At 38.1% G+C, this 12,998-nt stretch overlaps 1 protein-coding gene across 3 annotated transcripts in view; it reads right to left on the bottom strand.

Moving 5' to 3' along the window:
- PREX2 (phosphatidylinositol-3,4,5-trisphosphate dependent Rac exchange factor 2) overlaps positions 1-12,998 on the bottom strand; it is a 291,844-nt gene that overhangs the window by 193,525 nt on the left and 85,321 nt on the right. For all 3 annotated transcript variants that reach the window (XR_006336296.1, XM_043879148.1, XM_043879147.1), the window contains exons 5-6: positions 10,025-10,126; positions 6,649-6,810 (exon numbers count right to left, since the gene is read on the bottom strand). Coding sequence is in view for 2 of the 3 variants with exons in the window: in XM_043879148.1 (XP_043735083.1) it covers positions 6,649-6,810; positions 10,025-10,126 (264 nt within the window). In the remaining variant the exon portion in view is untranslated. The remainder of the gene's footprint in view (positions 1-6,648; positions 6,811-10,024; positions 10,127-12,998) is intronic.

Below are 12,998 nucleotides of genomic sequence, written 5' to 3'. Positions count from 1 at the left end.
ATTTCTCCAGTCTCCTACAACACATTCCCTGGTGGCTTAGACGGTAAAGAATCCTCCTGCATTGCAGGAGAGCTGAGTACGATCCCTGGGTTGGGAAGATCTCCTGGAGGAGGGCATGGCAACCCATTCCAGTATTCTTGCCTGGAGAATCCCCATGGACAAAGGAGCCTAGCAGGCTACAGTCCTTGGGGAAGCAGAGTTGGACATGACTGAGCAACTAAACACAAGATTTTATTAGCACATTTATGGTAACCCCATGTTACATCTGATTCAAAATTCCCCTAGGTCTTTCTCCTCTACCCTATACTTGAATATTTTGACTTTTCAATTCAGTTAATCCAGACTGACATCATAACAAACTCTCAAACCTCTCACTAATACACATTATATTGAAGGCATCACCACAAATTCCCATCAGCTCCCGATCAAAAATCAGAATAAGATGAATTGACCTCTTCGAAGTCAACACTTCTTTCCACAAGTGACTCAAAGCATCTGCTTAATTATCAATTAATGAAATTGTATGGGGGTAAGGACATCAAACCCAACCACCCACAGTTTCTAGAATTCCTGTTATGTTTCATAGAGTATCTTACAATATACGCATATTACCAAAAGAGACAAAGTTTATCTCACAATATATATATAATGCACATTTTACTAAATCCTATTGAGACAGTTTTATTACTGAGGTGATATGTCTTTAATATTTAACAACAGAATTCAGGAATTAGTTTTGGTATTATCTTTCCTACCTTCTACCATGGTAACCTCCTATCATCACATGAAATATTTTCATGAATAATTTAAATAATTCCTAGGAAAACCTTTATGCACTTAAAGGAATCTGTGTCAAAACATACAGATTTGTCTAAAAACCTCATTCTAAAAGAATGTCTTCTCCTTATACCAGATTCATCTTTTAGATGGGAAAAAAAGGCCACTGTGCCTTTGACTTACTATGATTTAATCTGTGTATTATCTCCATGACAATGGTGGATAAAAATCATTAAAAATTCTTGAAACACAGATATATAGAGTATTATAAATACTGAAGAAAATTTGGCCAAGTGTAGATATACTCTTGTGTAATCACAATATTCCTCTCACTTCAAATTCATCTGATCTGCAAGCAGACACTTAATAAATGTCTGTTTTTGACTAATGTTGTGTCATATTTTCCTCTCACTTAAATAATATAATCTACCTTTCTCTGTAGCAGAAAAAAACAAAAACTCACAGCTTTATCTTTGAAATGAATGAGGTTTATGATATTTTGAAAATGATGTGCAATTTCTTTTTCATTATCTAGAAATGGCAAGAGAGATGCTAGGGTTAGGGATAAAGAAGCCAAGCTACAAAAATGATATAGGATATGGTTAAAAGCATCAGCTTGCCAGGAAACACTCAACAGCCCTAGAGTCCATCAAAATGAGAATGTCAAACAAATGAGCTAGAAAACAACACGTGTGGAAGCAATAAAACAAGCGAGGCAGATCGTCGGAAAAGAGCAAAGCGTCTAGGACAATGGTGCTCAAATCTCAGAGTTAAGAAGACACACCTGATGGGACTGTTAACATTTCTAGGTTCCCTGGCACTATCCCCAGAGATGGAAACTGAGTACATCTTGGGTAAGTCCTGGACCATTCAGTATATTCTGATGCATTGTGGTGTTCCGTCAACACTTGAAGTAACACTGCTTTGGAAGCCTGAGCTCAGGCACTCAAGTGCATAGAACAGCAACTCTGTTGACATGGGGATGAGGTGTGCATGGGGCCTGCTCTATGAGACCTCTAGGTGAGCAGTAGTCCCAACTGCTTCCCAGAGCCCAGGACAGAAAAGGAGTTTATCATATGTTCCATGGTCACAGTTACACCTATGTTACGGTCCATCATCACTGAATATTTATTTAAATATGCATAATGTTATTTTGGGGCTTCCCTCATAGCTCACTCGGTAAAGAAGCTACCTGTAATGCAGGAGACCCCAGTTTGATCCCTGGGTTGGGAAGATCCCCTGGAGAAGGAACTAGAAACCCACTCCAGTATTCTTGCCTGGAGAATCCCATGGACAGAGAAGCCTGGCAGGCCACCGTCTATGGGGTCGCAAGAGTCGGACATGACAGTGACTAAACCACCACCAATGTTATTTTGGGCTTCCCGTGTGGCGCTAGTGGTAAAGAACCTGCCGGCCAATACAGGAGACATAAGAGATGTGGGTTTGATCCCTGGATAGGGAATATCCCCCTGGAGGAGGTCATGGCAACCCACTCCAGTATTCTTGCCTGGAGAATCCCATGGACAGAGGAGCCTCATGGGCTACAGCCCATGGGGTCCAAAGAGTCAGACACGACTCAGTGACTAACATTTAAGCTATATAGTCCTCATTTTTAAAAATCTGCATAATGGGGGTTATAGTACTTCAGTAAACTGTTAAAACAGACCAAGATTGCCTACAACGGAGTATCAACTTTTCCCCAAAAGGAAGTTGGCTGAGGGACAATTAAGGACCCCTGCCCTCCCTTGAGAAAATTTACCCAAGTAAGATTATTGGAATCTTGGATTTTGATCTTGAATCTTGAATGGAGCAACATAAGAATGGAAAAATTATTAGAACTTCTCCCTGATACTGGGAAAGACTGAGAGCAAAAGGAGGAGGTGACACAGGATGAAGAGGTTGGATGGCATCACTGCTTCAATGGACATGAGTTTGAGCAAACTCTGGGAGATGGTGAAGGACAGAGAAGTCTGGTGTCCTGCAGTCCATGGGGTCACAAAGAGTCAGACAGGACTGAGCGACTGAACAACGAACAATCCATTCTAGCTAGGGCACTGATGAGACTGCCAAAGAGCTTCTACTGACTTAAACAACCTTTCAAGTCTGGGAGGGAAGCTCTTCTATTGATTTCACGAACTGTTCAATATCTTTTAAATTAAGTTTCCTTTCATTTCTGTTGCTTGGGACCATATAACTTAAGTAAGATAACCCTTTCCGTAGTTAGGTGCATAGATTAGACAAACAAAGGGGATTTCTTAAGGGTAAAATCTAACGACTGAACCAAAGCTTTAAAATACTACCTCTCTCATCTGTAGAGCATTTTATAGTGTTCAAAGTACTTTTCACTTATTTCACTGACCCCTGTAATAACCCAAACTGTATGGTGAAGAGATCTGGTGCTTTATCCACAAACTAAAGATTAGAGTCCAGACTGGAAACCAAATCTGCTCAAAAGCCAGGCTTTTTTATTATGTCAAATGACTTGAGAACAATAAATCTCCATTGTTTGTTTACTTAAATTCAACATAAAAGGACGTAATGAAAATTTAATGGTACAAAACACTGGAGAGACAAGTTACACCTGCGATTTCAGTGCCCTTCATTTGATGAATGGGGAAATAAGACCCTGAATATTTAAACGATCTACTTGAAATATAACATAACCCACTGAAAGTAGAAATAATGCACACTATGGTATACCAGCTTAAGAGTCCATTGAAGAGAATTTTAGTTACTGGAGCAAGAGTGTCATCGCTAAGAGTCTGCATGGTCTGCAGGAGCTCCTGGAAGGAGTCAGAGAGCTGCTGCTATTGCCGTTCAGTCGTTCAGTCGTACCCGACTCTTTGCGACCCCATGGACTGCAGCATGTCAGGCTTCCCTGTCCTTCACTCTCCCGGAGTTTGCGCAAACTCCTGGCCATTAAGTCAGTGATGCCCTCCAACTATTTCATCCTCTGTCGTCCCCTTCTCCTCCTGCCCTCAATCTCTCCCAGCATCGGGCTCTTTCCCAATGAGTCAGCTCTTCGCATCAGGTGGCCAAAGTATTGGTGCTTCACCTTCAGCATCAGTCCTTCCAATGAATAGTCAGGGTTGATTTCCTTCAGGATTGATTGCTTTGATGTCCTTGCTGTCCAAGGGACCCTCAAGAGTCTTCTCCAGCACCGCAGTTGAAAAGCATCAATTCTTCGGTGCTCAGCCTTCTTTATAGTCCAACACTAGCTGTTACCCAACATTAGCTCAAGGCTTCTAATGTCCAAAATTCTTGAAGGAACTCTGTTTTGTCACTGTCATTCCATCAGTCATCTGTTCTTGGTCTTGTCTTAACCCCATGAGAGTCACTCTGAACACACATAGAGCTGTCTGTAAGCTGAGCAAAAATTCCTGTTAGCAACTCAAAGAAAGCCCTAAGCATTCCCACTCCCTTACCAGCACCTGAACGCATCCTCCATGACTGTGTCCTTTTGTTTTCTGAGCCTCTGGAGTCTCACCAGATCACAGTTTCTCTTTAACTTCTCAGAAGGGACAAGGCCTGAACACTGTAAAGCTTCCCCCTGCTCTCAATATGGTGAACTGAGGTGTGCAATCAGGTACTTGTTACAAGTTTCCAACCAATTGGCTGGACCCTGCTCCAGACAGCATTCCCTCTAAAGTCCTAAAACTCTCAAATCACTGTATGGCTGTGTCTTAGGCAACCATTTTCAAATCTGACTCAAGGGGACTTCATCTTGCCACTCTTTTTGGAACTTGACACTCATCTTCTCTGCCCTGTACCTGGAACTGTGGTCACATCAGATTTGCTCCCACCAGCCTCCTCTGTCCCCCGGTTCCATTTGTCTCTTCCACTCCAAGTTCTATAAGCCCACCAAAGCGGGTGAGGCTGGGACAGCCACTGTTAAGGCTACAAAGGACATAGTGTGGACCACACAGCCTTATTCCTTTGAGTAGTTAACTGACCCTGAACAGTGCAAGAAATAGCAACACTTTTAAAGGAATCTCTCATTTATGAAGGAGCCTCAATTTTTAGGATACACAGGAAGAAGAAACAAAATTATGACAGATTCCACTTCCCTAGAGAACCGAAAAGAGTCTTATGAAGGTTTTATTTTGGTAAAAGTCCTGGCAGAAGTCACTGACAAATCCTGCAGTTTAAAGCAAGTTTGGTGTTTCTTCCAATGTTTGAGTGACAACAGAATGGCAAAGCAAACTTTCCTCCATTTTTCTCAACCCAGCAGGACAATTGTTTTTCAAGAAAGGAATTATCATCATGAATCAACTGTAAAATACACAACCATTTAAACTGATTGAAATAAGTAGCATTCATGCTGAAATAAGAGTGACCCTGAATACTTGAAATGAAAGAATATAGAAAAGGAGGAAGAGAAGTCATATCCCAGTTAGCATTTTAAAAGATTCATGGTGAAGAATAGAAAAATAGGAGCATTCCCTGGGGTCAGTGTTTGAGGTTTCTTTGCAAATCTGAAAGGATATAGGTTAGGTCTAAATGGAAACCAACAAATTGAAGATAAAAAACAAATTAGTTAATTATAAAGCCCTAAAGATAAAAATAACCCCCTTGGATTTGTGTGATAATATTGGGTTGCAAACATTTTAAATATTCTTACCCTTTAAAAATATTATCTTGACTGCTTACTTTATAACAATAAGAAATTATCCTAGTTGAAAGCTCTTGATCATCAGAATTAAGTCAATTTAAAGAAAAAATTTTAGTTTATTCTTTTGCTGTTGTTGTTGTTGAGTTGCTAAGTTGTGTGCAACTCTTTTGCAACCCTAGGGACTGTAGCCCACCAGGCTCCTCTGTCCATGGAATTCACCAGGCAAGAATACTGGAGTGGGTAGCCATTCCCTTCTCCAGGGGATTTTCCCAAACCAGGGATCAAACCTGCATCTCCTATGTCTCTTGCATTGGCAGGCAGATTCTTAGCACTGAATCACCAGGAAAACCCAATTTATTATAGTTTATTATAGTGCTAAAGTAATATATGGGCTCTCCTTGGTGGCTCAGATGGTAAAGAATTCACCTGCAATGCAGAAGACCCACATTTGATCCCTGGGTAGTAAAGATCCCCTGGAGAAAGGAACGGTTATCCACTCCAGTATTCTTCCATGGAAAATTCCATGAACAGAGGAGCCTGGTGGGCTATAGTCTATGAGGTCACAAAGAGTCAAGACACAACTGAGCGACTTAGCACACAAAATAATACAGAGCTCCAACTGCATGAACTAACTGACAAGCAAAATTACTACAGTTGCAAACATATTACAGATTCTGAATATCACTCTTCACTGGCTTTTTTGTCATTTCAAAAAAATCTTTCTGTAGTAAATCATGAAACCATAAAATTTTTCATCTTGAGTGGACCTTAAAAATCATGTCACAGCCAGTTCCTTCATCTTTGAAATGAAGAAATTCAAATTCAGAGAGATGAAATAGTCTTAGAATAACATTCACCATGAAATACCTAGTTTAGAGTCTGAAAATAATAATATCAGAACACAGATTTGGAATCTTTCTCTCCCCAGGACTCAGGCTGTGGTTATGGACAACTAACCGAAGTTAAGACTAGAGAAAGGATTATCACACTGCACAAACACTGAGCTATTGAAGTTTATGATATACACCATTGTGATCGGCTCTATTGCAAAACTTTCAGGTTGAAGTTAAGTCAATTAACCACCCCTTTAAAGATATTTAAAAAGAATAATGACAGCACTTTTTGGAAATAGTTAGAGCCCTCTACCATTGTCTAGAAAAAGGACCATTTATGGTTCCATCCAATGCCAGTAATACAACGCACAGCATAAGACATAACAAAACTATTTTAAGATCAATTGTTGAGTCCGATGACTGTACCTCCCAGCCTTCAATATGAGACTGCCACTCCTCTAAAACTTCCAACTTTTCCATCTGTCTCTTGGCCTCGTTGATGTTGGAACAGACGGCTTTCATGGCTTGGAGAGCTTCCATGACTGCTGCATAGTCACTGTGTTTCCTTGGAGTCCGCTTAAGCAACTCCTGTTTATACACAAAAAACAAATCGCCCTTTGATCTTCAGCATTCTGGGACAGCAGGTTCAGACTGACCAGGAAATGAAAACTGCAAGGATCGTGAGAACCACTTTCAGAAGTGACATCACAAACTCCTCCAAGATCAAGACCCAAAATAAAACACTGAATGAATAAGTGTCACCACCTGCATACACCATAGTCACTTAAACTTTTCCCTTAAAATGATGTTGTTTTTAAAAACTAAATTAGATACCCCCTTTCAAACTATCAAATATCTAACCTACAGCATGTAATTTTTTAATATGATTTATAAGTTTTTATAATTTTTATGTTTGACTTGCACTCCAAAATGAGGACTTTTTTATATGTTGATTTCATTTCTCTAGTGTGATGGTAAACCATCAAACAATTATGTCCTATAATTTAAAAAATAATTTAAGCCCCTTACTTTCTAACACTTTTTGAGAAACTATAAAAAAAGTGTCATAAATAAAACAAATTTTTAAACTGTCTCATATTCTAGTAAAACAAGTAATTTATAAATTCCGCAATACTCCATCATTAAAGGAGCAATTTATGCTGTTTTTGCCAACAACTTGGTCGTTTCCCTCTTAGTTTATTCTCTACAATGAATTCTATACACCCTTCAATAGCTTTTTCCTTTTTTTTTCTTTTTATTTTTTTTTCCATTCAGGATATCAGATCTAGAGTAATCTTTAATCTTATTTAAAAGGTCTTATTTAGAAGCACAAAATTAAACATCTTCACCCACTGTCTAGACAGCTGTGACCACATTGCTTTTTAATTAGTCATTTGTTTCCTTACGACAGTTGCCATCATCATGTAACTAACACAATTAGAGAAATCCGGAGGCAAATCTTGAAGAGAATTTTCTAAATTCTTAACACAGTGGGAAAATATGCAGTTGTTATGCTCTCTTGATGTTCTTTATTGTTGAAAATTCTGCCATCAACTTTGACCCTGCATTCAAAATATTCACACTCTGACAGAACCAGCACCAAAAGGACCCACATTATATCACTGCCAAGGTCAGGTTTAAAAAGTTGTGCTGGATCACAAATCCAAAGAAGAGAGATGCAGGCTTCTCCAGGAACCCTCAAGTCTTAGTGTTACTTGTAAATTATGTGAAGTGGTGAAGGCAGTCTACGGGCTATGATCCGGGGCTCCCATGGGCCTGTGCCAAGTGGGTATCTCTGGAGTTGAGACATGAATTTAGATTCTGTGAGACAGCAAAAGAAATGACCAGTAATAATCTGTCAGTTACTGGCTATGAACCCTGTGGTGGTTGGCCAAGCCAGTATTTCAAGTTCTACAAGTAAGACCAAGGTATCTTTTCTTTAAAACACTGCCTAATCCCCTAATGTCTTCCAATGAATAAATAAAAACCAACCCAAATTAAACAGAATACCAGCTCAGTTTTTCAGTTGATGGTACAATGGAGAAAAATATCAATACCAATATATCTACTGCACAAGTAGTTTTTTCCTGTTTATCTGCGATGATAATTTTTCAAAAAGCAAAAAGATGTCATTTCTCCATGACTTGAAGATGCTCTGAATTGACCTTTCTGCCTAAAGCAAGGATATGTCCATGTTCCTATCTCTGAGGTCACCTGAGGTCATCCTTAATCAGAAATGAGTTGATTTAGAACAACCACTTGACTTGATATATTTCTTTTAATATCACCATCTCTTCTGATTCTTAAATCTTCAGGATTCCAAAACCAGGAATAGGAATAAGAGGAGTGATAAGAATGCATGCAAATTTGTCACCAAATCAGAGGTCAGAGGGACTACCAGAAAGATGGGAGTCACATTTGCATCAACCCTGTCTACTCCCTGAAGACTGTGCCACAGTTCTACAGACCTGGACATTCCTGTGCTAGCTTCTCTCTATATGAGCTAACCAAGCGATTTAAACTTGTTTTCTTTTAATAAAAAAAAACCTTTTCAAAGAAAATTTTCATTGAAATCTAATGTATGCAACTGACAAAAACTAAAATGAAAAAACATATTTTTAGTTCAAATTCACAACATCTATTTCTCAAAAAGTAAATCAATTAAGAATACCAGTTAGTATGTCCATAGTATTTCTGAGTTTGTTTTTTAATTTAGATACTAAGAAGTAGTTAATATATTAAAATAAATCAGAATCAAATACACATGAGTAATAATGGCTAACATTTAAGGAGTGCATACTATGCTAAATGATTTGTATAAAATAGCTTAATCAATTATTAGGTACTCCTATATGAATACATATGCATGTATGTCTATGTATACAGAGATATACATATATACATATATGTATACAGAGATATACATAAATTTACACATTCTTTTAGGTATTTATTACAATTTCATACCATCATCATTATTTCTGTTTCATACATGAAACCCATGCCTTTAAGAGGTTAGATTACAATCTCACTCATGCAGCTAGTAAGCAGAAGGCATAGGACTTGAATTCAGAACTCAAATGTTCAACCACTACCCCCAACTGACTATTCAGATGTCACATTTCCAAAAAAATTCCTTTCCAGAACTGTTATTCTAATCTATTCATATATCCCTATATTATGAGCAATATTTAGTACATTACAATGTGTTTTCCATAATAAAACTTTTGATCATTTGTAACAAGGCCATGGACCTATGACCATAGGCATTTCCTGTCTTCCAGAGGCAGAGTTTTCTTATAACTGTCTTTCCATGTTCTATCATTTATTATCCCATGTGACCCACTCCATTACCTGTAATAATGACTGAAAAACCAGGCTCTGAGATTATGTAACTTAGCCTTACCTTCATTAGCATCAAGAAGTCACCAGTGGTTGGGGAAAGGAAAAAAATACACCAACAGCAGGTTTACTGAAGATAAAATAAAGTGCTGTATAAACTGGTCATAATGTACTTAAGAGGGATTTATCTTGAAACTATTGTGTTTATACTACAGGTAACTCAAACAAGTATTTTTATTTTTTTTTTTTTATGAAGAGCACAAAAAGTATTCCCAGGACATTTGTTCCCTACTCTCTATATAAATTAGTGACAAAATAGCTATTTTTTCCCAATAACTGTATTTGTCTTTTCTTTAGAATGTCAGACTATTTAAAAGAAAATTTTTATTTTTAAAAAGATCACCAGCAAAAATACACAGGTACAAGGGAAATGCAACAATGAAGAAAACACATAAAGTACCTTCAAAAGTAGAGGGTATTTGCATATTCTTTGTATTGGCGTTACCAAGTATCCTTCTAGAGGGACATCTGTGTTCTTCCGTCCTCCGAGCAGCATGCAGTTCTGGGGTAGAAACACAGACAATGAATTACATTTTTAAGCCTGATTCTCTCATAAACTTTTCTGTTGAAAACTTGTGAAAGCATGTCTCTATATAACTTCTGTCTCTGAGAAATGCATGTGTGTGTACATGCTCAGTCGTGTCTGACTCTTTGAGACCCCATGGACTGTAGTACACCAGGCTCTTCTGTCCATGGGATTCTCTAGGCAAGAATACTGGAGTGGGTTGTCATAACCTCCTCCAGAGGATCTTCCCTACCCAGGGAATGAACTCACATCTCCTGCCTTGCAGTCAGATTCTTTACCACTGCACCACTGGGGAAGCCCGAGAAAAGCACATTTAGTTACAAATAATATTTACAGGATAGAAAGGAAATAATTTTGCATTTCAGATTAGAGACCAAAATGTGTTTTGAGTCTTTATCTTGAAAATGAATTCACATATATCCACCTGAGTAGGAAGTCTGAGGAAGAAGACAGAAAGTGAAAGATGGAGGAATGAATTAATGGAGAGATGTTGAGTGGATGGATGGATGTGCTGAGAAAAAGAAAGAAACAGAGATGGAGGGATGAACTAATGGAGAGATGGATGAGTGGATGGATGGATGGATGGATGGATGTACTGATGGATGGATGTGCTGACAGATGAATAAACAGATGCACACGTACATATACACATCATGCTTAGGGAGAGGTTGTGTGGTGATGCAGGAGATCAGGCCTGAAGATGACTGAGTTCTCCCCATGCCCTGCCACTGGCAAGTGATGCAACTTGGATCAATTTCAAGGTTCTAATTTTCCTCTCTGTTAAACAGGCCGGTTTTAATCCAGTGATCTCTAAACCACTTTGAGCTGTAACATCTCACCAATGACACTGGACAGCCAGTCTCAGAGAAGGAGGTCAGATATGATCTCCACAGAGGCAAGATGAAAGGAGAAAACTCAAAGACAGCAATCACACTGAAATGAAATGGAAGCAGCTTCCGTTTACTGAAAGTGACGGTCAAGAAAATCAATGCTGATAAAGACTTGATCCTCTTAAGCTTTTCATCTTTATTCTGTGTTTAAGGAGCAGTGACAATATAAAAAATTTAAAAAAAAACAATTTAGAACAGACAACACTGAAATAAAAAGGATCATAAGAGACTACTACCAGCAGCTCTATGCCAATAAAATGGACAACTTGGATGAAATGGACAAATTCTTAGAAAAGTATAACTTTCCAAAACTGAACCAGGAAGAAATAGAAGATCTTAACAGACCCATCACAAGCAAGGAAATTGAAACTGTAATCAAAAATCTTCCAGCAAACAAAAGCCTAGGACCAGATGGCTTCACAGCTAAATTCTACCAAAAATTTAGAGAAGAGCTAACACCTATCTTACTCAAACTCTTCCAGAAAATTGCAGATGAAGGTAAGCTTCCAAACTCATTCTATGAGGCCACCATCACCCTAATTCCAAAACCAGACAAAGATGCCACAAAAAAAGAAAACTACAGGCCAATATCACTGATGAACATAGATGCAAAAATCCTTAACAAAATTCTAGCAAACAGAATCCAACAACATATTAAAAAAATCATACACCATGACCAAGTGGGCTTTATCCCAGGAATGCAAGGATTCTTTAATATCCGCAAATCAATCAATGTAATACACCACATTAACAAATTGAAAGATAAAAACCATATGATTATCTCAATAGATGCAGAGAAAGCCATTGACAAAATTCAACATCCATTTATGATAAAAACTCTCCAGAAAGCAGGAATAGAAGGAACATACCTCAACATAATAAAAGCTATTTATGAAAAACCCCCAGCAAGCATCACCCTCAAATAGTGAAAAATTGAAAGCATTTCCCCTGAAATCAGGAACAAGACAAGGGTGCCCACTCTCACCACTACTATTCAACATAGTGTTGGAAGTTTTGGCCACAGCAATCAGAGAAGAAAAAGAAGTAAAAGGAATCTAGATAGGAAAAGAAGAAGTGAAACTCTCGCTGTTTGCAGATGACATGATCCTCTACATAGAAAACCCTAAAGACTCTTCCAGAAAATTACTAGAGCTAATCAATGAATATAGTAAAGTTGCAGGATATAAAATTAACACACAGAAATCCCTTGCATTCCTATATACTAACAATGAAAAAACAGAAAGAGAAATTAAGGAAACAATACCATTCACCATTGCAACAAAAAGAATAAAATACTTAGGAGTATATCTACCTAAAGAAACAAAAGACCTATACATAGAAGACTATAAAACACTGATGAAAGGAATCAAAGAGGACACAAACAGATGGAGAAACATACCGTGTTCATGGACTGGAAGAATCAATATTGTCAAAATGGCTATTCTACCCAAAGCAATCTATAGATTCAGTGCAATCCCTATCAAGCTACCAACAGTATTTTTCACAGAACTAGAACAAATAACTTCACAATTTGTATGGAAATACAAAAACCTTGAATAGCCAAAGTAATCTTGAGAAAGAAGAATGGAACTGGAGGAATCAACCTGCCTGACTTCAGACTCTACTACAAAGCCACAGTCATCAAGACAGTATGGTACTGGCACAAAGACAGAAATATAGATCAATGGAACAGAATAGAAAGCCCAGAGATAAATCCACGAACCTATGGACACCTTATCTTTGACAAAGGAGGCAAGGATATACAATGGAAAAAAGACAACCTCTTTAACAAGCGGTGCTTGGAAAACTGGTCAACCACTTGTAAAAGAATGAAACTAGAACACTTTCTAACACCATACACAAAAATAAACTCAAAATGGATTAAAGATCTAAATGTAAGACCAGAAACTATAAAACTCCTAGAGGAGAACATAGGCAAAACACTCTCCGACATAAAT

This window comes from Cervus elaphus, chromosome 21, assembly GCF_910594005.1.
Source record: "Cervus elaphus chromosome 21, mCerEla1.1, whole genome shotgun sequence".
Lineage (NCBI taxonomy): Eukaryota > Metazoa > Chordata > Mammalia > Artiodactyla > Cervidae > Cervus > Cervus elaphus.
Note: the sequence above shows the minus strand (reverse complement) of the source record. Positions and strands in the feature narration are given on the sequence as shown.